The 27,500-nt window shown below is 48.9% G+C and overlaps 1 protein-coding gene across 6 annotated transcripts in view; it reads left to right on the forward strand.

Moving 5' to 3' along the window:
- The window catches only part of SPTBN4 (spectrin beta, non-erythrocytic 4), a 117,584-nt gene that overhangs the window by 12,814 nt on the left and 77,270 nt on the right, over nt 1-27,500 (forward strand). For 5 of the 6 annotated variants that reach the window (XR_012427610.1, XM_065534412.1, XM_065534411.1 and 2 more), the window contains 5 exons: nt 13,724-13,875; nt 16,442-16,615; nt 19,871-19,962; nt 21,842-21,922; nt 24,728-24,843. Coding sequence is in view for 5 of the 6 variants with exons in the window: in XM_065534412.1 (XP_065390484.1) it covers nt 13,724-13,875; nt 16,442-16,615; nt 19,871-19,962; nt 21,842-21,922; nt 24,728-24,843 (615 nt within the window). In the remaining variant the exon portion in view is untranslated. The remainder of the gene's footprint in view (nt 1-13,723; nt 13,876-16,441; nt 16,616-19,870; nt 19,963-21,841; nt 21,923-24,727; nt 24,844-27,500) is intronic. The other variant, XM_065534415.1, reaches the window with a different exon arrangement.

Raw genomic sequence — 27,500 nt, forward strand, 5'->3', positions numbered from 1 at the left:
TAGCACTGAGGCTGAGATGGGAGCATCACTTGAGCCCACAAATGAGCAACATGGTGAGACCCTGTCTCTGTCAATTTTTTCGACATTAAGGAAAATTGTTTGGACCCCACATTCAGTGTGTTCTCTGCTCACCCTCCACAGTTTGTGGCTCACTACTGTCACTGACCTGTGTGAGGCTTCTCTCCAATTCTCTTTTATTCCCAAATCTCAAATCAATTTCTTCTTCCCTGTAGGCAACCACTGACATTATTTTGTTTTGCTTTTTTTTTTTTTGAGACGGAGTCTCGCTCTGTCGCCCAGGCTGGAATGCAGTGGCCGGATCTCAGCTCACTGCAAGCTCTGCCTCCCGGGTTTACGCCATTCTCCTGCCTCAGCCTCCCGAGTAGCTGGGACTACAGGCGCCCACCACATCGCCCGGCTAGTTTTTTGTATTTTTTAGTAGAGACGGGGTTTCACTGTGTTAGCCAGGATGGTCTCGATCTCCCGACCTCGTGATTCGCCCGTCTCGGCCTCCCAAAGTGCTGGGATTACAGGCTTGAGCCACCGCGCCCGGCTTGTTTTGCTTTTTAAATAAAGATGGAGTCTTGCTATGTTGCCCAGGCTGGTCTTGAACTTCTGGGCCCAAGCACTTCTCCCACCTCGACCTCCCAAAGTATTGGGAAGCCACTGCTTCTGACCCCATTCAGATAGTTTTTAATGTGAATCTTTTTCTTTACATGAGGATAATTTTGCAAAATGTGCATTGCTAATAAGTAAGCATATATATATATATATATATTTAACTTTTTAATATTAAAGTAGTTCATGCACACAGAATGGCAGAAAAATCATGCCAGTATTTCCACAAATGAGTACTCTCTTGTAACCAGCGCCCATATTAAAAAACAGAATCTACAACGGGGTGTGGTGACTCATGCCTGTAATCCAAGTGCGTTGGGAAACCAAGGCATGATGATCACTTGAGGCCAGGAGTTCAAGACCAGTCTGGGCAACATGGAGAGACCCCATATCTACAAAAAAAAAAAAAAAAAAAAATTAAAAATTATCTGGGCAGGCCTAGGCACTGCCTGTAATCCCAGAACTTTAGGAGGCTGAGGTGGGTGGATCACGAGGTCAGGAGATTGAGACCATCCTGGCTAACATGGTGAAACCCCATCTCTATTAAAAATACAAAAAATTAGTCGGGTGTGGTGGTGGGCGCCTGTAGTCCCAGCTACACAGGAGGCTGAGGCAAGAGAATGGTGTGAACCTGAGAGGCAGAGCTTGTAGTGAGTGGAGATCAAGCCACTGCGCTCCAGCCTGGGCGACAGAGGGAGACTGTGTCACCAAAAAAAAAAAAAAAAAAAAAAAAAAATTAGCTGGGTGTGGTGGCATGAGCCTGTAGTCCTAGCTACCCAAAAGACTGAGGCGGGAAGATTGCTTGAGCCCAGGAGTTCCAGGCTGCAGTGACCTAAGAAGGTGCCACTGCGCTCCAGCCTGGGCAACAGAATGAGATACCATCTTTAAAAAACACACAAACAGAATGTGACATATGACAGACCCAGAGAAGCATCCTCATGCCACCTACCTACACTATAGTCCAAGGGCGTACTCTCTTAACTTCTAACAACTCAGCTTCATTTCGCTGGTGTTTTAACTTTATGTAAATAGAATAATGCATTGTGTGCTGTTTTGTGTCTGGCTTTATTCACTCAACATTATGCTTGTGGGAGATGCATCCATGTCTCCCTGTGCTTGTGGGTTGGTCCTTCTCCTTGCTGTATAGTGTGCCATGGTGTGAACATACCACAGTTTGTTTATGGATTCACCTGTCGATGAGCATTTGGATTGCTGCTAGTTTGGGGCTACTATAAATGGCGATGTTGGGCCAGATGTGGTGGCTCAAGCCTGTAATCCTAGCACTTTGGGAGGCCAAGGCGGGCAGATAACTTGAGGCCAGGAGTTCAAGACCAGCCTGAGCAATACAGTGAGAACCCATCTCTACTAAAAATACAAAAAAATGTGCTGGGTATGGTGGTGCATGCCTGTAATCCCAGCTACTCGAGACGCTGAGGCAGGAGAAGCACTTGAACCAAGGAGGCGGAGGTTGCAGGGAGCCAAGATAGTGCCACTGGACTCTAGCCTGAGTGACAGAGTGAGGCTCTGTCTTAAATAAATAAATACATAAAATAAATGGTGGTGTTCTCACGTTTCTAGTACACATTTTTGGTGGGCATAAGCGCTTGTTTCTGATGGTTTACACCCACCCAAGAGTGAAGATGTCCAATCACAGAGTAAGGGTATATATTTTATTTTATATGTATATGTATTTGTTGTTGTTAATTGAGACGAAGTCTCGCTATGTTGCTCAGGCTGGTCTCCAACTCCTGGGCTCAAGCAGTCCTCCTGCCTTGGCCGCCCAAAGTGTCTGGATTACAGGCGTGAGCCATGCGCCCGGCCAAGTGAGTGTATATCTAACTTTAGTAGAGACTGCCAGTTTGTATCATTTTATATTCCCACTAGCAGTGTACCAGAGATTCATTTGCTGTGCACCCCACCCTTGTGATGGTCAGTCTTTTTTTTTCTTTTTCTTTCTTTCTTTCTTTTTTTTTTTTTTTTTTGAGACAGAGTCTCACTCTGTCACCCAGGCTGGAGTGCAGTGGCGCGATCTTGGCTCACTGCAAGCTCCGCCTCCTGAGTTCAAGCAATTCTCCTGTCTCAGCCTCCCATGTAGCTGGGATTACAGGCGCACACCACCACGCCCAGCTAATTTTTGTATGTTTAGTAGAGACGGGGTTTTGCCATGTCGGCCAGGCTGGTCTCGAACTCCTGACCTCAGGTGATCCGCCTGCCTCGGCCTCCCAAAGTGGTGGGATTACAGGCTTGAGCCACCATGCCCAGCTGATGGTCAGTCTTTTTAATTTTAGCCATTCTGGTGGCTGTGCATTCTGCTGTGGTTTTACTTAGCATTTTCCTGATGACTAAGAACAACGAAGAAGGTGAAGCATATTTTCATACATTTATTGGCCATTCAGATATTCTTTTGCAAGATGCCCATTCAGGTCTTTTTTTTTTTTTGGTCTTTTGAGATGGAGTCTTGCTCTGTCGCCCAGGGTGGAGTGCCATGGCATGATCTTGGCTCACTGCAACCTCCACCTTCCGGGTTCAAGTGTTTCTCCTGCCTCAGCCTCCTGAGTAGCTGGGATTACAGGCGTGCGCCACCACACCGGGCTAATTTTTGTATTTTCAGTAGAGACAGGGTTTCACCATGTTGGTCAGGCTGGTCTCGAACCTCCCAAAGTGCTGGGATTACAGGCATGCGCCACCGAGCCCGGCCCCAGTCAAGTCTTTTGCCCATTTTCTTATTAATTTGTCTGCCTCTTTCTGATGCTTTTGGAGGAATGCAAGTACGTAAGCAGACGTATGTGTTGTCAGTGTTTTCACCCACTCTGTGGCTTATCTTTTCACTGGCTTAACAAGGCCTTTGATGAACAGATTTTTTTTTTCTTTTTTTCTTTTTTTTTTTTGAGACAGGATCTCACTCTATCGCCCAGGCTGGAGTGCAGTGGCTCAGTTTCTGCTCACTGCAGCCTCAACCCTCAACCTAACCTCCCAGGCTTAAGAGATCCTCCCACCTCAGCCCCCTGAGTAGCTGGGATTACAGGTACGGGCCACCATGCCTGGCTAATTTTTGCATTTTTAGTAGAGACGGGGTTTCGCCATCTTGCCCAGAATTGTCTGAAACTCTTGACTTCAAGTGATCAGCCCGCCTCGGCCTCCCAAAGTGCTGGGATTAGAAGTGCCCAGCCTGACGAACAAGATATCTTAATTTGAATGTAGTATAATTTAATAATTATTTAACAATCATTTCCTGTATGGCTAACATTATTTGTGTCTTGTTTAAGAAATCTTTGCCATCTTGGCTAACATGGTGAAACCCTGTCTCTACTAAAAATACAAAAAACTAGCCGGCCGTGGTGGTGCGCACCTGTAGTCCCAGCTACTCGGAGGCTGAGGCAGGAGAATGGCGTGAACCCGGGAGGCGGAGCTTGCAGTGAGCCGAGATCGCGCCACTGCACTCCAAAGCGAGACTCCATCTCAAAAAAAAAAAAAAAAAAAAAAAAAAAAAGAAATCTTTGTCTATTCCAAGGTTATGGAAATAGTCTTTGATGTTTTCTTCTGAAAACCTAATTTTTCTTTTCTTTTTTCTTTTTTTGAGACGGAGTCTCGCTCTGTCACCCCGGCTAGAGTGAAGTGGCGTGATCTCGGCTCACTGCAAACTCCACCTTCCGGGTTCAAGCGATTCTCTTGCCTCAGCCTCCCCAGTAGCTGGGACTACAGGCGCATGCCACCACGCTCGGCTAAATTGTTGTATTTTTAGTAGAGACAGGGTTTTGCTATGTTGGCCGGGCTCATCTTAAACTCCTGACCTCAAGTGATTCTCCCACCTCAGCCTCCCAAAGTGCTGGAATTACAGGCATGAGCCACTGCACCTGGCCTAAAACCTTATTTTAGTCCTTTCACATTTGGATTTGTAAGCGGAATGAAATTTATTTGTATATATTATTGTGTACAGTGCAGGTCAGTTTGTTTTCGTCCCCCATATGGATATCCAGTTGACTCAGGTCCATTTATTTATCCTTTCCCTGAACTGCAATGTCGCTTTGTCATAAATCTGAGAGCCACTTATCTATGGGTTTCTGCATGCAGTTATTGCTGTAACTGATACAGGTTTTATCATGTTCCAGATTGCATTCTTTGCTTTTTTGTTTTGTTTTGTTTTGTTTTGAGACAGAGTCTCGCTCTGTCTCCCAGGCTGGCATGCAGCGGCATAATCTCGGCTCACTGCAACCTCCGCCTCCCGGGTTCAAGTGATTCTCCTGCCTCAGACTCCGGAGTATCTGGGATTACAGGCGCACACCACCATACCTGGCTAATTTTTGTATTTTCAGTAGAGACGGGGTTTCACCATGTTGGCCAGGCTGGTCTCGAACTTCTGACCTCAGGTGATCCATCTGCCTTGGCCTCCCAAATTGCTGGGATTACGGCTGTGAGCCACCATGCCCGGCCACATTATTATTAGTATTATTTTCAGAACTCTGCCTTAAGACTCATCCATGTATCTCTGAGTGCATTTGTTTATTTATTTATTTTTAAGACAGGGTCTTGCTGTGTCACCCAGGCTGGAGTGCAGTGGTGTGATCTCGGCTCACTGCAACCTCCAACTCCTGGCCTCAAGTGATCCTCCCACCTCATCTTCTCCAGTACTACAGGTACTGCAGAACTGCAGGTGCACTCCACCATGCCTGGATAATTTATATATTTTTGTAGATAGAGACAAAACCCAGGTTCTCCCCTGGGTTCAAATTCTTGGGCTCAAGCAATCCTTCCACCTTGGCCTCCCAACATGCTGAGATTACAGGACCATAATGAACCAGTGCACCCGACCAAATTAAAGTCTTATCCTAAGGAAATGTGTTTCACTTGTGATTGTTATTGGAGAAGAAGTTATTGGAGAAGAATGTATAAATGGTAAAAAGCTGGGCATAATAGTACTTGCCTATAGTCCTAGCTACTTGGGAGGCTAAGGGTGGGAGGATCATTTGAGCCCAGGAGTTTGAGACCAGCCTGGACAACATAACAAGACCCCCATCTCTCCAAAAAGTAAAAATGAAAAACATAGCCAGCTGTGGTGGTGCACACCTCTAGTCCCCTCAGGAGGCTGAGTTGGGAGTGTCCCTTGAGCCTAGGAGGTCAAGGCTGCAGTAAGCTGTGATCATGCCTCTGAGCCACCGCCTGAGTGACAGAGTGGGACTGTCTCAAAAAAAAAAAATAATAATAAAATAAATAAAAGAACTCAATATAAGCACAATAGCAGACAGAGGAAACTTGTCATTTGGCCTGGAGTATTTTTGTTTGTTTGTTTTGAGACAGGTTCTCCTTCTCTTGCCCAGGCTAGAATGCAGTGGTGCGATCATGGCTCACTGCAGCCCCGAACTCCCAGGCTCAAGCGATCCTCCCACCTCAGCCTTCTGAGCAGCTGGCACCACAGGTGCACACGCACTATGCCTAGCTATTAAATTTTTTTTTTTTAAGAGACGGGAGCCTCACTATATTGCCCAGTCTGGTCTCAAACTCCTGGGCTGAAGTGATCCTTCCACCTTGGCCTCCCAAAGTGTTTAGATTACAGGTGTGAGTCACCTCGCCCAACCTGGCCAGGAGTCTTGAAAGCCCAAAGGTATCTGTGTCAGTTATGGTCCTGGCAGGAAGCAGATGGCATCCCACAAAGGGGTAAAGTTGGGGCAAGTTTAATGAAGGGACTATTGACATAGGGGTGGGCAGGATTGAGGGAACCTACAAGGGCAGCAGGGACCCGCAGCGTGCAGAGAAGGGAGCAGTGAGAGAGGAGAGACGCCATCAGCAGGAGCTGGGGATGTAGAGAAAGAAACCAGGCACTGCCAGGGGCAGGTCAGGCAGGGAGGGAGGGAGCAGGAAGCAACAAAGCCGTTGACTCCTCTGATCTCCTGCTGGCCAAACCCAGTTGGAAGTCTGAGGGGCTCTGAGGGTTGGGGAGTCCATTCATACAGTCCACACTGGCCAGCCTCCCTGGACCCACCACAGCACGGGGAAGAGGAGTGGAGGGTGGCACCAGAGGGGGAAACGGAAGACCCCCACACAGTAAACACACCAACATGGTCAACATTCAGCGTCATCTCAGGTCAGGGCAACACTCTGAGATTTTTTTTTTTTTTTGAGAGAGTCTTGCTGTTACCTAGGTTGGAGTGCAGTGGCGCAATCTCGGCTCACTGCAGCCTCCACCTCCCAGGCTCAAGTGATTCTCCTGTCTCAGCCTCTTGAGTAGCTGGCATTACAGGCACGCACCACCACGCATGGCTAATTTTTGTATTTTTTGGTAGAGAGAGGATTTCACCATGTTGGCCAGCTGGTCTCAAGCTCCTGACCTCAAGTGATCTCCCACTTAGGCCTCCCAAAGTGCTGGATTACAGGCATGAGCCACCATGCCCAGCCCCGTGACAATGCTTTTTGTTTTGTGATTTCATTTTGATGATACCCAAAGAAAGTGAACAGAAATTGATCCTGGGCTAGGTGCAGTGGCTCACACCTATAAGCCCAGCACTTTGGGAGGCTGAGGCAGGAGGATTGCTTGAGCCCAGGAGTTTGAGACCAGCCTGGGCGACCTGGCAAGATCCTGTCTCTATAAAAATTACAAAACTTAGTCAAGTGTGGTGACATGCGCCTGTAGTCCCAGCTACTGGGGAGGCTGAGGTGGGAGGATAACCTAAGCCCAGGGAGGCTGAGGCTTCACTGAGCCATGATCATGCCACTGCTCTCCAGAGCCTGGGTGACAGAGTGCGGCATAGAAAGAAAGAAAGAGAGAAAGAACGAAATTGAGAAAGAATGAAAGAATGAACAAAAGAAAGAAAGAAAGAGAAAGAGAGAAAGGGAGAAAGAGAGAAAGAGAGAGAAAGAGAAAGAGAGAAAGAGGGAGGGAAGGAAGGAAGGAAGAAAGGAAGGAGAAAGAAAGAAAGAGAAAGAAAGAAAAAAGAAAGAAAGAAAGAAAAGAAAAGAAAGAAACAAAGAGAGAAAATAAAGAAATTGATCCTGGACCATCTTAATGGCAGCTTCATAAAGGATGATACCCCTGTGTGTGTGTGTGTGTGTGTGTGTGTGTATATATATATATATTTTTTTTTTTTTTTGAAACAGGGTTTCACTCTGTCACCCAGGTTGAAGTGTAGTGTTACAACGATGGCTCACTGAAGTCTCAACCTCCTGGGCTCAAGGGATTCTGCCATCTTAGCCTCCTGAGTAGCTAGGACTATAGGCACAGGCCACCATGCCTGGCTAAGTTTTAATTAATTTTTTTTTTTTTTGAGACAAAGTTTTACTCTTGTTTCCCAGGCTGGAGTGCAATGGCGTGATCTCAGCTCACTGCAACCTCTGCCACCCAGATGCAAGTGATTGTCCTGCCTCAGCCTCCTGAGTAGCTGGGATTACAGGCGCCCGCCACCACGCCCAGCTAATTTTTAAGTTTTTAGTAGAGACGGGGTTTTACCATGTTGGCCAGGCTGGTCTCGAACTCCTGACCTCAGGTGATCCACCCACCTTGGCTTCCTGAAGTGCTCTGATTACAGGCGTGAGCTACCACACCTGGCCTGATTTTTAATTTTTTACATAAATGGTGTCTTGCTTATGTTGCCGAGGCTGGTGTGAAACTCCTGGCCTCAAGCAATCCTCCTGCCTTGGCCTCCCAAAGTGCTGGGATTATGGGCATGAGCCACCATGCCTGGCCTGATTTTTCTATTCCTGATTACAGTCTTGTCAGCATGGAGCAAGAGTTGAGAACTGAAATGCCCACCGAGACCAGATGGGCTGCACACACTGAGAGAACTGGGACCTCCTGTAAGAGGGCAGCACCCACACAGCCCCCGCGATGGCAGCCTGGCAGGAATGGAGGTCCAGGGTTGCCCTATTGGGTGATATTTCATGAGAAGCCAAAAATCTAAATTTTTTAAAGACAAAATCTTCCTATTTTAAAATGTTGGCAACTGATTTACATTTTTATAAAACGCAGTGGGGGTGCAACCAAATATATCTCCGAGGCTGGGCACAATGGCTCATGCCTGTATCCCAGCACTTTGGGAGGCTGAGGCGGGCGGATCACCTGAGGTCAGGAGTTCAAGACCAACCTGACCAACATGGAGAAACCCTGTCCCTACTAAATATACAAAATTAGCTGGGCGTGGTGGCGCATGCCTGTAATCCCAGCTACTCAGAGGCTGAGGGAGGATAATTGCTTGAACCTGGGAGGTGGAGGTTGCAGTGAGCCAAGATTACACCACTGCACTCCAGCCTGGGAGACAGAGGGAGACTCCATCTCAAAAAAAATTTTTATATATATATATATATGTATGTATGTGTGTATATATATACACACACACATACACACACACACATACACACACATACACACCCACCCCTACCTCTCTCAAGTATAAGTTCCCAAAATCAATGATCCCCAGAATCCATTGAAGAAAGCCAAATCTAGTCCAAATCCTTCTTTTTGCAAATGTGAAAACTGGGGTCCAAAGAGGGGAGATGACCTTGAGAAGTCACCTGGCCAGTTATTAATAGAGACAGGGCAGAACCCAGTTGTCCTCATTCTGGTACCACCCTGGGGATGCACTAAAATTCCACTTTGGCTGTAGTACTAGCCAAAATCTGCTATTTGGTGTGGGCGTCATTTGTTAGAAGGCAGAGGAATAAATACTCAATTTAGCATCTTTTCTGCCATCACTTCCTCAGGTATGATTGATGATCAGTGTTAACGTAGGGTACCATCTTATCTAAACAGCACAAAACCCACATTGACACAAACAAGATACTTCCTTTGCATTTACTGTTAATATTTGCATATTCATTTTCAAACTAGAGGTAAACGTTCAAGGTGCAATTTAAAGTTAAAAAATACAGATAAGTAAATGTATATTTTCTAGTGCTAGAGTAAAAAGCAATACTTTTAAAAAAATTTGTATTTTTAATTTTAGTGGGTACATAGTAGTTATATGTATTTATGGGATAGATGCTTTTGTGTTGCAGACAATCCAATTATACTCTTTTAATTATTTTAAAATGTGCAATCAGGCCAGGTGCAGTAGCTCATACCTGTAATCCCAGCACTTAGGGAGGCCGAGACGGGTGGATCACTTGAGTACCGGAGTTTGAGACAAGCCTGGGCAACATGGCTAAACCCTGACTCTTCTAAAAATACAAAAATTAGCCGGGTGTGGTGGTGCATGCCTGTAGTCCCAGCTATTCACACAGCTGAGGTGGAAGGATGGCTTGAGCCCAGGAGGCAGAGATTGCAGTGAGCCATGATCTCACACCACTACACTCCAGCCCGGATTTGATACAGAGCAGACCCTGTATCAAAAAAAAAAAAGAGAAAGATAAGTACAATTAAATTATTATTGAATGTAATCACCTTGTTGTACTGATATCAAATGCTAGACGTTATTCATTCTTTCCATATTTTGTACCCATTAACCATCACCCCTTCCCTTCACACCACTATTGATAATATTACAAAAGGTAAATTTTATGAAAAAGGAAATTTTTTTTTTTTTTTTTTTGAGACAGAGTCTCGCTCTGTCGCCCAGGCTGGAGTGCAGCGGCCGGATCTCAGCACTGCAAGCTCCGCCTCCCAGGTTTACGCCATTCTCCTGCCTCAGCCTCCCAAGTAGCTGGGACTACAGGCGCCCGCCACCTCGCCTGGCTAGTTTTTTGTATTTTTTAGTAGAGATGGGGTTTCACTGTGTTAGCCAGGATGGTCTCGATCTCCTGACCTCGTGATCTGCCCGTCTCGGCCTCCCAAAGTGCTGGGATTACAGGCTTGAGCCACTGCACCTGGCCGAAAAAGGAAATTATTGAGAGATTTCAAATGGTTGAAGGGGAAATAGACTGGAAATACACATCTTTATTCCTGAATTAATAGAAAACTTAATATTAATAGGAAACTTAATATTATTTAGTAATGGGATTTTAACAGTAACCGTACAGGCTAAGCTGCCAAAAATCGACTTAACAGCACAGTGGCTTAATGGAGAAGCTATTTCTCCCTCCCAGATAACCTCGAGATGAGCAACCCAGTTGGCAGGAAGACTTAGCTCAGAGAGGTCAGTGTAGATTCCTGGTTAATTTCATCTTATGTTCTGCAGACCTTGACCTTGATTTTCCAGTTTATGGGAGTCAGGGGAAGAAAGAGGAAGGCCAGGCAGCAATTTTCTTTTTCTCTTTTAACCTTTTATTTATTTATTTTTTGAGACAGAGTCTTGCTCTGTCACCCAGGCTGGAGTGCAGTGACGCGATCGCCGCTTACTGCAACCTCCGCCTCCTGGGTTCAAGCAATTCTGCCTCAGCCTCCCGAGTACCTGGGATTAGAGGCGCCTGCCATCACACCCGGCTAATTTTTGTTTTTCTGGTAGAGATGGGGTTTCACCATGTCGGCCAGACTGGTCTCAAACTCCTGACCTCAGGTGATCCACCTGCCTCAGCCTCCCAAAGTGCTGGGATTACAGGCATGAGCCACCGTGCCTGGCCTAAACTTTATTATTTATTTATTTAGTTATTGGAGGCAGAGTCTCACTGTAGCCCAGGCTGGAGAGCAGTGTCACGATCTCAGCTCACTGCAACCTCCGCCTCCCTGGTTCAAGCGATTCTTGTGCCTCAGACTCCTGAGTAGCTGAGATTACAGATGGGCGCCACTAAGTCCTGCTAGTTTTTTCTATTTTTAGTAGAGACAGGGTTTCGCCAAGTTGCCCAGGTTGGTCTCGAACTCCTGAGCTCAGGCTATCCACCTGCCTTGGCCTCCCAAAGTGCTAGGATTACACATGTGAGTCACTGTGCCCGGCCTTTTTAAAACTTTAAATTATGAAATAATTACAGATTCCTAGGAAGTCACAAAGATAGTACAGATGACAAAAGGCATATAACTGGCTGGGTATGGTGGCTTGAGCCTGTAATCTCAGCACTTTGGGAAGCCTAGGTGGGAAGATTGCTTGAGCACAGAAGGTTGAGAGCAGCCTGGGCAACATTGCAAGACCTTCATCTCCGCAAAAATAAAACAAAAAAATCAGCCAGGCATGGTGGCATGTGCCTGTAACCCCAGCTACTCAGGAGGCTGAGGTGGGAGGATTGCATAAGCCTGAGAGGTTGAGGCTGCAGTGAGCCATAATTGTGGCACTGCACTCTAGCCTGGACGACAGAGAGAGATTGTGACTCCAAAAAAAGTAATTCTACTAAAAAATGTCAAAAGGATTTGAATAGATATTTCTCCAAAGATATACAGCTGTCTGATAAGAGCATGAAAAGATACACAATATCACTTGCCATTAGGGAAGTGAAAAAGAAAACCACAATGAGGTACCACTTCACACCCACTAGGATGGCCATAGTTAAAAAAAAAAAAAAAAAAAAAAAAGGAGGGGGAAACAACTAAGCACAGTGGGGCTAACATCTGTAATCCCAGCACTTTGGGAGGCCAAGTTGGGTGGATTGCTTGAGCCCTGGAGTTTGAGACCAGCCTGGGCAACATAGTGAGACCCCTGTCTCTACACCAATACAAAAATTAGCCAGACCTGGTGGCATGTTCTTGTAGTCCCAGCTACCTGGGAGGCTGGGATGGGAGGATTACCTGAGGCTGGGAGGCAGAGGTTGCAATGAGCCAAGATCGCACCATTGCACTCCAGCCTGGGCAATGGAGTGAGACCCCCATCTCAAGGGGAAAAAAAAAAGGAGGGGTTGGGAAATAGCAAGTGTTGGCAAGGATTTGGGGCCTTCACACATTGCTGGTATAGCAACTTTTAAAAAAAATTTTTTACTTTTTCTGAGACGGGGACTGGCTCTGTCACCCTTGCTGGAGTGCAGTGGCGTGAGCACAGGTCGCTGCAGCCTCCACCTCCTGAGCTTAAGCGATCCTCCTGCCTCAGCCACTCAAGGAGCTGGGACTACAGGGGCATGCCACCCTGCCTGGCTAATTTTTTGTATTTTTTTTTGTAGAGACAGAGTCCTCACCGTGTTGTACAGGCAGGTCTCAAACTCCTGAACTCCAGCAATCCACCCACCTTGGCCTCCCAAAGTACTGGGATTACAGGCATGAGCCACCATGCCTGGCCTATGGTGCAGCTACTTTGGAAAACAGTTTGACAGTTCCTTAAGGCTGGGCATGATGGCTCATGCCTGTAATCCCAGCACTTTGGGAGGCTGAGGCCATGGCTGTATTTATCCGTGTCCCCACTGAACTGAGCTCTGTGAGGGCCCTGTCTGTATTCACAGAGTCTTGAACAGACACAGAGTGTGTGTTCGAATATTTATTGAATGAATGAATGACTAGAGCCAACTGGGGTCACAAGCGGGGAAGACTTCCTGTACAAGTGACATCTCAGGAAAACTTCAAGGGACAGGAAGGTTGTCACCAGGTGGGTGGCAGAGGGTAGGGGAAGGCGTCCCAGGTAGGAGGAGACGTGGCTGCTGAGGCTGGACTCTCTCTCTCTCTCTTTTTTTTTTTTTTTTTTCTTCTGAGACAGAGTCTCGCTCTGTCGCCCAGGCTGGAGTGCAGTGGCGTGATCTCGATTCACTGCAACCTCTGTCTCCCTGGTTCAAGCAATTCTCCTGCCTCAGTCTCCCGAATGGCTGGAATTACAGGCATGCACCACCACGCCCAGCTAAGTTTTTTTTTGTATTTTTAGTAGAGACAGGGTTTCACCATATTGGCCAGGCTGGTCTTGAACCCCTGACTTTGTGATCTGCCCCTCTTGGCCTTGCAAAGTGCTGGGATTACAGGCGTGAGCCACCGCACCCGGCCGACTCACTCTTTTTTTTGTTCGTTTTTGAGATGGAGTCTTGCTCTGTCGCCCAGGCCTGAGTGCAGTGACGCGATCTTGGCTCACTGCAGCCTCCGCCTCCCAGGTTCAAGCAATTCTCCTGCCTCAGCCTCTCCAGTAGCTGGGATTATGGGCACCCGCCACCATGTCCGGCTGCTTTTTGTATTTTTAGTAGAGACAGGGTTTCACCATGTTGGCTGGGCTGGTCTTGAACTCTTACCTCAAGTGATCCGCCTGTGAGGGGGGAGTCTTGCAGCGAGCTGGGCCTGAGCAGGCTTGGCTCGCGGAGGGCTGGGGTGAAGATGGAAGCTCCTGGGAGCTCATCAGGGCCTGTCCTCCAGATGAGCGGGAAGCCGTGCAGAAGAAAACCTTCACCAAGTGGGTGAACTCGCACCTCGCCCGCGTGGGCTGCCACATCGGGGACCTCTATGTGGACCTCCGGGACGGCTTCGTGCTCACACGGCTCCTGGAAGTGCTGTCTGGGGAGCAGCTGGTGAGGGGGCCTAAAGGGCTGGGGCAGGGGTCCTCCCTGGGGTCTCAGGCTGGGGTTGGGCTTCTCTGGAAGGGCTGAACTGCAAGTAGGGGACTGGCTCATGGGCGGGTGGAGCGTGCTAGAAGGGCCCTGTGGGTAAGAGGTCCCTCTACATGGGTGTGTGGGGCTGTGGCGCTGGGGCGGAACTTGGTTGTGAGACACCTGGGCGCATGACTGGAACCGAAGCTGATGACCAGCTAGCTACAGTTGCGAGGCTGGGCTTCGATGGAAGGGGAGGTGCTCTGTTGCAAAGGGCAGAGCTATTAGATAAGGGAGGAGTTTTGTTAGAAGGGACTGGCCTGGGATATGAGCTAGCAGGGGCATGGCTATAAAACAGCGGCAGAACTGTGTTGCGGGTTGGTGGAGTGGGGAGTGGATGAAGGTGAGGGGCTCTAGGCTAAGGGGCAGTGTTCCTTAGTAGGGTGACACCTAGGTCCTGGGTGTCTAGGGACGCAGACGGTGTCCTGGGATGTGGCTTGTTGTATGAGTTGGAGCTGTGTCTCTGGGTTGAATGGGGTTTCAACTAAAAGCGTGGGATTCTCAAGGGGTAGTACAGATTCGTTAAAGGACTGGAGCCTGGAGCCTTCAGGGACTTGTGAGGGGCATGGCGATAGAATAGGAACAAACAGCCGGGTGTGGTGGCTCATGCCTGTAATCCTAGCACTTTGAGGGGCCAAGGCGGGAGGAACACTTGAGCCCAGGAGTTTCAGACCAGCCTGGACAACATAATGAGACCCCCGTCTCTACGTTTTTTTTTTGTTTGATTGTTTTTGTTTTTAAATTAGCCAGGCGTGGTGGCACGAGCCTGTAGTCCCAAGTACCCAGGAGGTTGAGGCGAGAGGATTGCTTGAGCCTGGGAGGTCGGTAGGCTGCAGTGGGCCATGATTGCACCACTGCTCTCCACTCTGGGCGACAAGGCCAGACTCTTGTTTCTCTCTTTTTTCTTTCTTTTTTTTTTTTTGAGACGGAGTCTCGCTCTGCCGCCCAGGCTGGAGTGCAGTGACTGGATCTCAGCTCACTGCAAGCTCCACCTCCCGGGTTCACGCCATTCTCCTGCCTCAGCCTCCCGAGTAGCTGGGACTACAGGCGCCCGCCACCTCGCCCGGCTAGTTTTTCGTATTTTTCAGTAGAGACGGGGTTTCACCGTGTTAGCCAGGATGGTCTCGATCTCCTGACCTCGCGATCCGCCCGTCTCGGCCTCCCAAAGTGCTGGGATTACAGGCTTGAGCCACCGCGCCCGGCCTCTCTCTTTTTTCTTAAAAAAAATTTTTTTTTTAAAATAGATACGAGGACCCACTATGTTTCCAGGCTGATCTAGAACTCCTGGACTCAAGCTATCCTCCAGTTTCGGCCTCCCAAAGTGCTGGGATTTCAGGCGTGAGCCACAGCACCTGGCAGAGACCCTCTCTCATAAATAAATAAATAAATAAATAAATAAATACCCACGCGCTGTGGCGAGACTCCGTCTCTACAAAAAGAATTTTAAAAACTCAAAGAGCATTAGCCGGGCGTGGTGGCGGGTACCTGTAGTCCCAGTTACTCAGGAGGCTGAGGCAGGAGAATCGCTTGAACCCAGGAGGCAGAGGTTGCAGTAAGCCAAGATCGCGCGACTGCACTCCAGCCTGGGCGACAGAGCGAGACTCCGTCTCAAAAACAACAACAAAAGCAAAAAAAAAAAAAAAAAAAAAAAAAAAGTAGGAACCAACGCTGTTGGAAGTGAGCTATAAACATGGGGAAGATCGCTGGGGCAGGGCGGAACTTAATTGGAATGGGCGTGGCTCTGGGTAGGGATCATAAAGGGAAGCAGTGAGGCAGAGGCAGCGAGGGGTGTGACACAGGATTTTTTTTTTTTAGACGAAGTCTCACTCCCTCACCCAGACTGGAGTGCAGTGGCATGATCTCGGCTCACTGCAGCCTCCGCCTCCCGGGTTCAAACGATTCTCCTGCCTCAGCCTCCCGAGTAGCTGGAATTGCAGGAGCCCGCTGCCACGCCTGGCTAATTTTTGTATTTTTAGTAGAGACAGTGTTTTGCCTTGCTGGCCAGGCTGGTCTCGAACTCCTCGCCTCAAGTGAACCACCCACCTCGGCCTCCCAAAGTGCTGGGATTACAGGCGTGAGCCACCGTGCTGGGGCGGCCATGGGATTAGCGGCAAAACATTGGTGGACGAGAGAGGGATCCAATGCCAGGGCCAGCGCTGTGGCTATGGGCTAGGAGGGCGGGGCTTCATGATGAGGGGGCGTAGTTGTCAGGTTGGAAGTGGGGCGCCTGTGGAAGGGGCAGAGCCAGGGACGTGAATAAGCCTTGAAGGGATGTGACTCTTGAAAGGGTCTGGCTATGGGACGGGGCAGGGCTTCTTTAGAAGGACTGAGTCCTGCGTCTTAGTTGAAACGAGAAGAGGATAGCCTGATCCTGGACACGCAGGGGGCGTGGCCATGGGAGGCGGGCTTCTTTGGAAGGGGCGGGGCCGAGGGAGCCATGCTCCTGTCTGTCCAGACCCCCGATCGCCCACCGCTCCTGTCGTCCTAGCCCAGGCCCACGCGCGGCCGCATGCGGATCCACTCACTGGAGAACGTGGACAAGGCGCTGCAGTTTCTGAAGGAGCAGCGCGTGCACCTGGAGAACGTGGGTTCACATGACATCGTGGATGGGAATCACAGGCTGACGCTGGGGCTGGTCTGGACCATCATCCTGCGCTTCCAGGTGACCCTCGAGTGGCCCCTGTCAAGCCCCGCACCAGTAGGACTTAGGAAGGCGTTCCCTACCGTTTACCCATTCATTCATTCCTTCCAATAATATCCTTTTTTTTTTTTTTGAGATGGAGTCGCTCTCTGTCGCCTAGGCTGGAGTGCAGTGGCGTGATCTCTGCTCACTGCAAGCCCCATCTGCCGAGTTCACGTGATTCTCCTGCCTCAGCCTCCTGGGTAGCTGGGACTACAGGTGCCCGCCACCAGGCCTGGTTAATTTTTTGTATTTTTAATAGAGACAGGGTTTCACCGTGTTAGCCAGGATGGTCTTGATCTCCTGACCTCGTGATCCACCTGCCTCAGCCTCCCAAAGTGCTGGGATTACAGGCGTGAGCCACCACGCCCGGCCAGTAATATCCTAATATGCTGGAATCCTATTCCAGGTGGTAGGGATGAAAATAATGATGAAAGTAATTGTAATATCACCACCATCACGATAATCATGTTATGTTGTATTGACCTTGTTTCAAACACTGTTCTAAGCACTTGATATTTAATACACATAGCAACCCCACAAATTAGACACTATTTATTAGCCCATTTTGCCAGTGAGGAAATGGAAGCCCAGATAGGAGGTGTCATCTGCCCAGGATCACACATAGCTGGGTGTTGGAGCTGAAATTAGAATCCAGGCAATCTTGATCCAGCATAGAGACAAACAGACAAAGATGTGTCTTTTAGGAGCTTACATTGTGGTGAGAAGAATAATGAATAATAGCAGAGACAGTGTTTTACCATGTTGGCTAGGGTGGTCTCGAACTCCTCGCCTCAAGTGATCCACCCGCCTCGGCCTCCCAAAGTGCTGGGATTACAGGCATGAGCCACTGCGCCTGGGCGGCCACGGGATTAATGGCAAAACATTGGTGGACGAGAGAGGGATCCAATGCATAATGATGCATAATAAATACATAAATATGTAAAGAAGACATATATGGAAAAAGGACCAGTTCTAGTTAGAGAAGAAGTGTAAAAAGCTATGCAGGGCCAGGTGAAGTGGCCTGTAATCCCAGCACTTTGGGAGGCTGAGGTGGGAGGAACACTGAAGCCAGGAGTTTGAGACCGGCCTGACCAACTTAATGAGACCTTTAAATTTTTTTAAAAATTAGCTGGGCACGGTGGTGTATGCCTGTGGTCCCAGCAGCTACTCAGGAGGCTGAGGCAGGAGAATCGCTTGAACCTGGGAGGCGGAGGTTGCAGTGAGCTGAGATCGCACCATTGCTCTGTAGCCTGGGCAACAAGAGCGAAACCCCATCTCAAAAAGAAAAGAAAGAAAGGAAGAAAGGAAAGAAAAGAAAGAAAAGAGCCAGGCGTGGTGGCTCACGCCTGTAATCCCAGCACTTTGGGAGGCCGAGGCAGGTGGATCATGAGGTCAGGAGATCAAGACCATCCTGGCTAACACAGTGAAACCCCGTCTCTACTAAAAATACAAAAAATTAGCCGGGCGTGGTGGTGGGAACCTGTAGTCCCAGCTACTTGGGAGGCTGAGGCAGGAGAATGGTGTGAACCTGGGAGGCAGAGCTTGCAGTGAGCCTAAATTGCACCACCGCACTCCAGCCTGGGCGACAGAGCAAGACTCTGTCTCAAAAAAAAAAAAAAAAGAAAGAAGGGAGGGACGGAGGGAGGGAGGGAAGGAGGGAAGGAGGGAAGGAGGGAAGGAGGGAAGGAAGGAAGGAAGGAAGGAAGGAAGGAAGGAAGGAGGGAGGGAGGGAGGGAGGGAAGGAAAGAAAGAAAGATCCCTCTGGGTTGGAGGTGTTCACCAATATTGGGAGCCAAGAGCCCAGGGAGGAGGATGAAGTTGGATCAGGGTGGGACTATGTGGAGGCAAAAGGGGGCAGGCTGGGGAGACACTCAGGGAGTGGAGTGGACAGGCCTTATGGGAGGGAAGAGGGAGACGGTGTCCAGGGGAAGACTCAGAGCTCTGATCTGGGGACTAGAGGATGATGGGGCTGCCCTGAGACAGGGACAGGGAGAGGGAGCAGGTTTGAGGAACACCCTGAGGGCCAGTTTGAAATAGGTCCAGTGGTTATGGGTCCAGGACATAGAAGAGCTGGGGGACATCTAGGAGTCCACTGGGTCCTGGGCATGGAGCTCAGGGAACAAGGAGACACTGGAGACAGGTACGGACACTGTCAGAACAAAATTGAGGAATGAGATCATGAGAGTGGGAGATCACTGCTGGCAGCTGGAGCCTTGCAGTAGGGGCTGGGACCTCCTTGGAAGGGTCTTGGTTCTTTCCCTTGGAACCCACATGCCAAACCTTGTTCCTAAATCCAGGACCCAAGTCTCAGATACCCACCTTAGGCTCTAGAATGCACTCTAGATTTTGGGCCATTCAGAACTTTATCAAACACTACTAAGTGAGATACAACAGTGCACAAAACAGGTAAACATCCCTATGGTCCTGAAGCTTTTACATTTTAGTGGGGAAAGCAGTAAATCTGATGAAAAGATAAAATGTATAGGCTGTGGTAAATGCTAAGAAGATAATAAAACAGGGAAGGGGATATGAAATTTGGGTGTGTGATGAGATTTAAAATCAAATGGTCAGTGAAGGCCTTACAGAGAAGGTCACATTTGAGTAAAGACCTGAAGGTGGTTGGAGCCATGTGGGACTTGGGGAAAGGATGTTCCAGTTAAAGGGAACAGCCAGTGCTAAAGGACCAAGGAGGTAGAATGCTCGTGATTCGGGGAAGAGGCCAGCAGGTATGGAGTGGAGTGAGCTGTTGAAGATGAGGTCATCAATTTACTGAAGGGAGATCATGGGAACTTTCAATTTTACCTTGAATGAAACAGAGATACGGAGGGTGTTGACAAGAGGAACAAGGATCTGATTTGAGTGTTCACAGGGTCCCTCTGTCTGCCATGTGGGTAACAGATTGTGGATGCAGGAGTGGGGAGATCAGCATGAAGGCCACCGCACCAGCCTAGGCAGGAGACAGCGGTGACTTAGACCAAGAAAGTGGCCCAGATGCTCAGTTTGGAGGCTTCCTTGGAAACTGAGACCTGAGTCCTAACTGCTCCCCTAATTGTGGATGTCCTGGCCCACTCCAGAACTTATCCTCACACTCCTGAACCCCCACTCCCAGCTAGATGCTGCCTCCCCCATCTCCTCTGTCACCTGCCACCCTCTCTAGTAGCAGATGGTGAGTGGGGGGCATCTCCAAGCCTCAAGCTCTCTAGGCCCTGGTAGCCATTTTTTGTATTTTCACAGATTCAAGTCATCAAAATTGAGACTGAGGACAACAGAGAGACACGCTCAGCCAAGGATGCTCTGCTCTTGTGGTGTCAGATGAAGACAGCTGGGTAAGCACCCCCACCACCTTCCTTAGGAGGTTAGGCAAGTGGTCCTCTAACCTCTGCAGTTCCTTCCCAGACAAGAGCTCAAGAGGCAGCCTACGTCTTCAGGGTCAAAAAGTTACATCTGAAGCTAACCAACTGGTAAATAAAATATATCCACGTCTCCAGCCTTGACTAATAATCCTTCCTAACATGCTGGAAGGATGGGTTCAAATGTATTTATTTACTTAGAGACAGGGTCTTGCTCTGTCACCCGGGCTGGAGTGCAGTGGCATGATCATAGCTCACTGAAGCCTTGACCTCCTAGGTTCCAGTGATCCTCCCTTCTCAGCCTCCCAAGTAGCTGGGACCACTGCACCCCACCCAGTTTCAAATGTAGAACTCTTGGCCTCACTGGGCACAGTGTCTCATGCCTATCACTTTAGGAGAATGAGGTGGAAGGATTACTTGAGGCTAGGGCTTTGAGAGCAGCCTAGGCAACATAGCAAGACCCCATCTCTACAAAAAGTTGGTTTATTGTTGTTGTTGTTGGACACACGTCCATAGTCGTAGCTTCTCAGGTTCTCAGGAGGCTGAGATGGGAGGATTATTTGAGTCCAGGAGTTCAAGGGTGCAGTGAGCTACAATCATGCCACTGCACTCCAGCCTAGGCTACAGAGCAAGACCCTGTCTTGAAAATAAATAACAAACAAATAAATGAACAAATAAATAAATAAAAATAAAAGAGAACTCTTGGACTCCTCAGAGACCAATGCTGGAAAGAGGTGAACTGTCCCCAGCCTGCTCTCTTCTCTCTGTCCCCCATCCTGTTTCATCCTACATTTCAAGAGATCTCACATTCACCTATGTGGACCTTCAGTGCTATGTCCAAACTCTGGCCACCCTCTCCCGCTATGAGCATCACCCTCTTCTGCCTCACAGGGCATACACAGGAAAGTTCAAAGTCCTGGGTCCCTTCAGTGTGGCTGAGCTGGCGGCGGGGTGGAGTGCAGGCTCTACTGGGCAGGTTCCCTTGGGCCCCCAACTCTCTGCCCTGCAGGGAGCAGTAAGACCTGAAACTCAATTGTCCCCTGTAGAGCAGCCCCTAGGAGGATGGAGGGAGGGGCAGGTATGGGATGGAGGTGGGCTTCTCTGACTCTCATCCTTCTGGGCTGTCTGTCTTGCAAGGGAGATCATGGGGACTTTTACCATCTGTTTCTCTACGTGTTTGTCTCTCTCTATGTCTGCTTTTCCTTGTACTTATCTCTTTCCTCCTCCCTCCTTCTCTCCTTTCCTCCTTCCCTTTTCCTTCATGTCTTCTTTCTCTCTCCTCTCCTTTCTCTCCCCATCTCTGTCTATATCTTGCTCTTTCCCTGTCTTGCTATCTCTCTGCTTCCTCCTTCTCTCCTTCCCTCTCTTCTCTCTTCTTTCTTTTGCTGCTTTTTCTCTCTTCTCCTGCTATCTATCTATCTTCTATCAATCTATATATCTATCATCTATCAACCTCTATCTATCTATCATCTATCTATCTATCTGTCTATCTAATCTATCAATCTATATATCTATCATCTATCAACCTCTATCTATCTATCATCTATCTATCTATCTATCTATCTGTCTATCTAATCTATCTTCTATCAATCTATATATCTATCATCTATCAACCTCTATCTATCCATCTATCTATCTATCTATCTATCTATCTATCTATCTATCTATCATCTATCTATGTATCTACCTATCTCTCTCTCTAACCACCCAACACCCACCCACCCATACATCTTTCAATGTTCTACCCCCTCTCTCTCACCTTCTTTCCCTATCATTTGGTCTCCCTCTTTTTCCCTCTTTCTTCCCTCCTAACTCTCCCCAATCTCTGCCTCCGTTTCTCCCTTCACACTTCCAGTTACCCTGAGGTAAACATCCAGAATTTCACCACCAGCTGGCGGGACGGCTTGGCCTTCAATGCCCTCATTCACCGGCACAGGTACCACTCGGCCTGGGGCAGCCCAGCCCCGCCCTGCACCCTCCCATATCCCCGCAGCTGCACACCTGTACATATACGTGTGTAGATGGCACACACAGACATAAAGACCCATCCCTTCACCTCTACACACACATACACTTTTCTCTCCCTTCACACACATGTCCTGCACATTTACGCACAGGAACACCCACACGGGCTCCTGTCCAGTCCACATACCCTGTGCACACATGGACACACATAAGCCCTCGCACAGATGTGTGCACACACACCGATACCCACACACGTGCACAGTCTGCCCGCAAGGTAGGAAGCTCGGTCCCCTGTCACTGTCCATGCTGCTGTGTACCCAGCACCTCCTCCTATCAGAAAATGCTTTCTCAGGTCAGGCACGGTGGCTCACGCTTGTAATCCCCGCACTTTGGGGGGCTGAGGTGGGTGGATCACCTGATGTCAGGAGTTCAAGACCAGCCTGGCCAACATGGCAAAACCCCATTTCTACTAAAAAAAAAAAATTAGCCAGGCGTGGTGGTGCACCCCTGTAATCCCAGCTACCGGGGAGGCTGAGGCAGGAGAATCGCTTGAACCTAGGAGTTGGAGGTTGCAGTGAGCCAAGATTGTGCCACTGCACTCCAGCATGGACAACAGTCAGACTCCACCCCTACCCTCACCCAAAAGACAAGAAAAGAAAAGAAAATGTTTCCTCAAAGTGAGCCCCTAGTGTCCCCATCCCTGTACACCCATGGATTGATAACTTGGGGCCTGCCATTGAAATGGCTGAGGGTCAGACACCCACACAAATTATACACACATCATCATCGTCCACATGACATATCGGGGAAACTGAGTCTCGGGCGCAGGAAGGGGCTTGTGGTGGTGTAGCAGAAGCCAGAATCCAGCATTTTCTGCTGTGGACACCTGTCCACTCACAATCCCTGCCTCTTACACCTACACACACTCATACACACATAGGGAAACCCAGACCCACCTCCATATACAGAAACTCACAAGCTGCACCAGGGTCATCCTCACACTAGGTGACATTCGCTCAGTGTTTTCTATGCACAGGCACTGTTCTAAGTGCTTCCCACTAAAGCATTCAATAGTCAATGTATCCATTCAATGTGTCCGATCCACCTGTGGGCAGGTGCTATTTTTATTTATTTATTTATTGTGAGGGTGAGTCTCACTCTGTCGCCCAGGCTGGAGTGCAGTGGCACGATCTCAGCTCACTGCAACCTCTGCTTCCCAGATTCAAGCGATTCTCCTGCTTCAGCCTCCTGAGCAGCTAGGATTACAGGCGCCCACCACCACACCCGGAGAAGTGTTCTATTTTTAGTAGAGATGAGGTTTCACCGTGTTGGCCAGGCTGGTCTTGAACTCCTGAACTCAGGTGATCCACCCACCTCGGCCTCCCAAGTAGCTGGGATTACAGGCATGTGCCACCATGCCCAGCTAATTTTGTATGTTTAGTGGAGATGGGAGTTTCACCATTTGGGCCAGGCTGGTTTCAAACTCCTGACCTCAAGTGATCTGCCTGACTCAGCCTCCCAAAGTGCTGGGATTATAGGCAAGAGCCACTATGCCTGGCCGGCAGGTACTATTATTATCCCCATTTTAGAGGAAACCAAAGCACAGAGAAACGCAGTAGCTCACCCAGAGTGACACAACCAGGATGTGACCAAGCTGGGGCTCAAGCTCTGATGAACTGGCTCTGGTCCTCACACTTCTAACCACTGCATAACACCACATAAGAATCCCCAAAGTAGGCTGGGCGCGGTGGCTCACGCCTGTAATCCCAGCACTTTGGGAGGCCAAGACAGGCGGATCACAAGGTCAGGAGATTGAGACCATCCTGGCTAACATGGTGAAACCCCGTCTCTACTAAACATTCAAAAAATTAGCCGGGCATGGTGGTGGGCACCTGTAGTCCCAGCTACTCGGGAGGCTGAGGCAGGAGAATGGCGTGAACCCGGGAGGCGGAGCTTGCAGTGAGCCGAGATCGCGCCACTGCACTCTAGCCTGGGCAACAGAGCGAGACTCCCTCTCAAAAAAAAAAAAAAAAGAATCCCCAAAGTAAGCATATATGTGTCAACTGGTACATTGTGTCCTGGCCAGGCACAGTGGCTCACACCTGTAATCCCAGCACTTTGGGAGGCCTAGGCAGGTGGATCACTTGAGGTCAGGAGTCGAGACCAGCCTGGCCAACATGGTGAAACCCTGTCTCTACTAAAAATATAAAAATCAGCGGGGCGTGGTGGTACACATCTGTAATCCCAGCTACTCGGGAGGCTGAGGCAGGAGAATTGCTTGAACTCGGGAGACGGAGGTTGCAGTGAGCCGAGATCGCACCCCTGCACTCCAGCCTGGGTGACAGAGCGAGACTGCATCTCAAAAAAAAAAAGAAAAAAGAAAAGAAGTACATGTGTCCTTACACAACACACATAAGGGCTGTACACACTCGTATTGTCATAGGACTTCACAGAGACATACACAGGCATGCACCGTGTGAGCTCATCTCTTCCAAGCACACTCAGGCTGGCCTACCCATTCGTCTGTGTGCACAGGCCGGCCCAGCAACAAATGCACATGCACACACACATTCCCGGGAACCCACAGAGACGTGCCTGCGTCCATCACACTCACATCACAGCTAAATGCTGCACAGCACACACAGCATGGCCCTTGGCTAGACTGTGCCCTTGTGCCCCTTGCCCTGGGTGGCTCTCAGACAGGGTGGCTTCCTCCCTGCTTGCCCGCCGTCTCTGGAGCCTGCCTGCTGCCTGCCTGCTCTGTGCCCCTGCCCAGGCCCGATCTCGTGGACTTCAGCAAACTCACCAAGTCCAACGCCAACTACAACCTGCAGAGAGCCTTCCGCACAGCTGAGCAGCACCTGGGGCTGGCGAGGCTGCTGGATCCTGAAGGTAAGTGTCGTGCGGGCCCAGCCGGGACTTCCTCTTGGGGGACTCCCAACCCCAATGCCATGTCAAACTCAACTCCATCCCACCCCAGCACCATCCCAAATCCTGAGGTCTCTCCAAATCCCAACTCTCTCCTCAGCCTCCTCCCCTTCTGCCTCCTCTTCCTCCTGTGCGATCCCTCCCACATTCCATCCTCACACCTCTTCCTCTCTCATCCCCAACCATGTCCCAACGTAACCCCTCCTCTTCCCCATTCACAATTTCCTCCCATCCCCAACACACTCCCCAACCCTGCTTTCAACCATCTCCCCCAAAACCAACTCCCACTCCCCTACCCCAGCCCCAAACCCAATGGCATCTCCAACGCCATCGCCACCCCTAATGCCACCCCATCTTCAAGTGTCTCCATCCCCACCACATCTTCAGCTCCAGCTCCATTCCTATCCCTGCCCTAATCCATGTCCAACCTCATTTCGCCCTAGCCCATCCCCATGTCTACCTCTCCCACGACTGCATCCTCATCCTCAGCTGCTTTTCCATTTCCAGTCTATCCCTAACCCCATCCCTGACTTCAGCCTCAGCCCCAATCCAGGATCAGCCCTGACACCCATCTCCCATTCCGAATCAAAGCTGCTCCCTTCCTCTGAGCTCTACTGTCTGCCAAACATGTGGCTGGGAACTTTATCAGAGCTATTCACTTTCATCTTCACACTGACCTGGTTAGAGAGAATTTATCAACCCTGTTTTATTTAATTTATTTATTTACTTATTTATTTATTTATTGAGACAAGGTCTGGCTCTGTTGCCCAGGCTGGAGTGCAGTGACGTGATCTCGGCTCATTGCAACCTCAGCCTCCCAGGCTCAAGTGATTCTCCCATCTCAGCCTCCCAAGTAGCTGGGACTACAAGTGTGCGCCATCACACCTGGTTGATTTTTGTATTTTTAGTAGAGATAGGGTTTCACCATGTTGCCCAGGCTGGTCTCAAACTCCTGACCTCAGGTGATCTGCCCACTTCAGCCTCCTAAACTGTTGGAATTATAGGTGTGAGTCACTGCACCTGGCCATTTTATTTTACTTATTTGTTTTTATTCACTTATTTATTATTCTTATATTTATTTATTTTTTGAGACAGAGTCTTGCTCTGTCACAGACTGGCATGCAGTGGGGGTGATCCCAGCTCACTGCAACTTCCACCTCCCAGGTTCAAGTGATTCTCCTGCCTCAGCCTCCCAAGTAACTGGGACTACAGGTGCATGCCACCACGCCTGACTATTTTTTTTTTTTTTTTTTTAGCAGAGACGGGGTTTCACCGTTGTTGGCCAGGGTAGTCTCAAACTCCTGACCTCAAGTGATCTGCTCGCCTCGTCCTCCCAAAGAGCTAGGATTACAGGCATGAGCTACCACACCTGGCCTACTTATTTAGGAGTACAGGCTCATGCCTGTACTCCCAGCATTTTGGGAGGTTAAGGCAAGAGGATCGCTTGAGGCCAGAAGTTGAGGACCAGCCTGGGCAACATAGCGAAATCTCATCTCTACAAAAAAAAAAAAAAAAAAAAAAAAAAAAAAAAAAAAGAAAAGAAAAAGAAAAAAAAAGAAAGAAATGAAAAATCTTAGCTGAGTGTGGTGGCACACACCTGTAGTCCCAGCTACACAGAAGACCAAGGCAGGAGGATCACTTTAGCCCAGGAGTTTAAAGCTGCAATGAGCTCTGATTGCAACACTGCACTCCAGATACCGACTCAAAAAGCAAAAACAACCACCAATTAAAATGATGTTAGAATTTGTTGAGTTTTCCCTCTGTACCAGGCTGGTCTTTCTAATACTTACATTATTCCTAGGAGGCAGGAACCATGCTCATCTTTATTATAACAATGGGGAAACTAAGGCTCAGAGAAGCCAGGTTATTTTCTGAGGACATGCAGTGAGTAAGTGTTGAACTGGGATTCAAGTGGATGCTGCCCCCAAAGCCTGTTTCTTGACATCAAGCCTCGTGCACCATTTACAAGCTAACTAAATTTTTATTTAGCATCTACTGTGTGCCAGGGAAGGCAGAACAGTAGTAACTAAGACGGGCATATGGCCGGGCATAGTGTCCCATGCCTATAGTCCCAGCACTATGGGAGGCTGAGGCAGGAGGATTGTTTCAGCCCAAGAGTTCAAGATCAGCCTGGGCAACACAGTGAGACCCTGTCCCTATTTTATAAAAAAGAAAAAGTCTATTTAAAAAAAAATTACAAAAAATTAGCTTGGTGTGGTGCTGTGTGCCTGTAATCTCAGCTACTTGGGAGGCTGAGGCATGAGAATCGCTTGAACCTGGGAGGCAGAGTTTGCAGTAGGTCAAGATCACGCCATTGTACTCCAGCCTGGGCGACAGCTTGAGACTCTGCCTCAAAAGAAAGAAAGAAAGAAAGAAAGAGAGAGAGAGAGAGAGAGAGAGAGAGAGGGAGGGAGGGAGGGAGGGAGGGAGGAAGGAAGGAAGGAAGGAAGGAAGGGAAAAGAAAAGAAAAGAGGCATAGTTTTGTCCTCATGAAACTCAAGCTCTAGATAATGACATAATCACGTAAGTGAGTAGGTAATTACAAATTGTGATACATTCTGGGAAGGACATCATAAGATGCTAAGAGGAGAATAACATGAGGATTACCAACTATAGACAGA

Source organism: Macaca fascicularis, chromosome 19, assembly GCF_037993035.2.
Source record: "Macaca fascicularis isolate 582-1 chromosome 19, T2T-MFA8v1.1".
Lineage (NCBI taxonomy): Eukaryota > Metazoa > Chordata > Mammalia > Primates > Cercopithecidae > Macaca > Macaca fascicularis.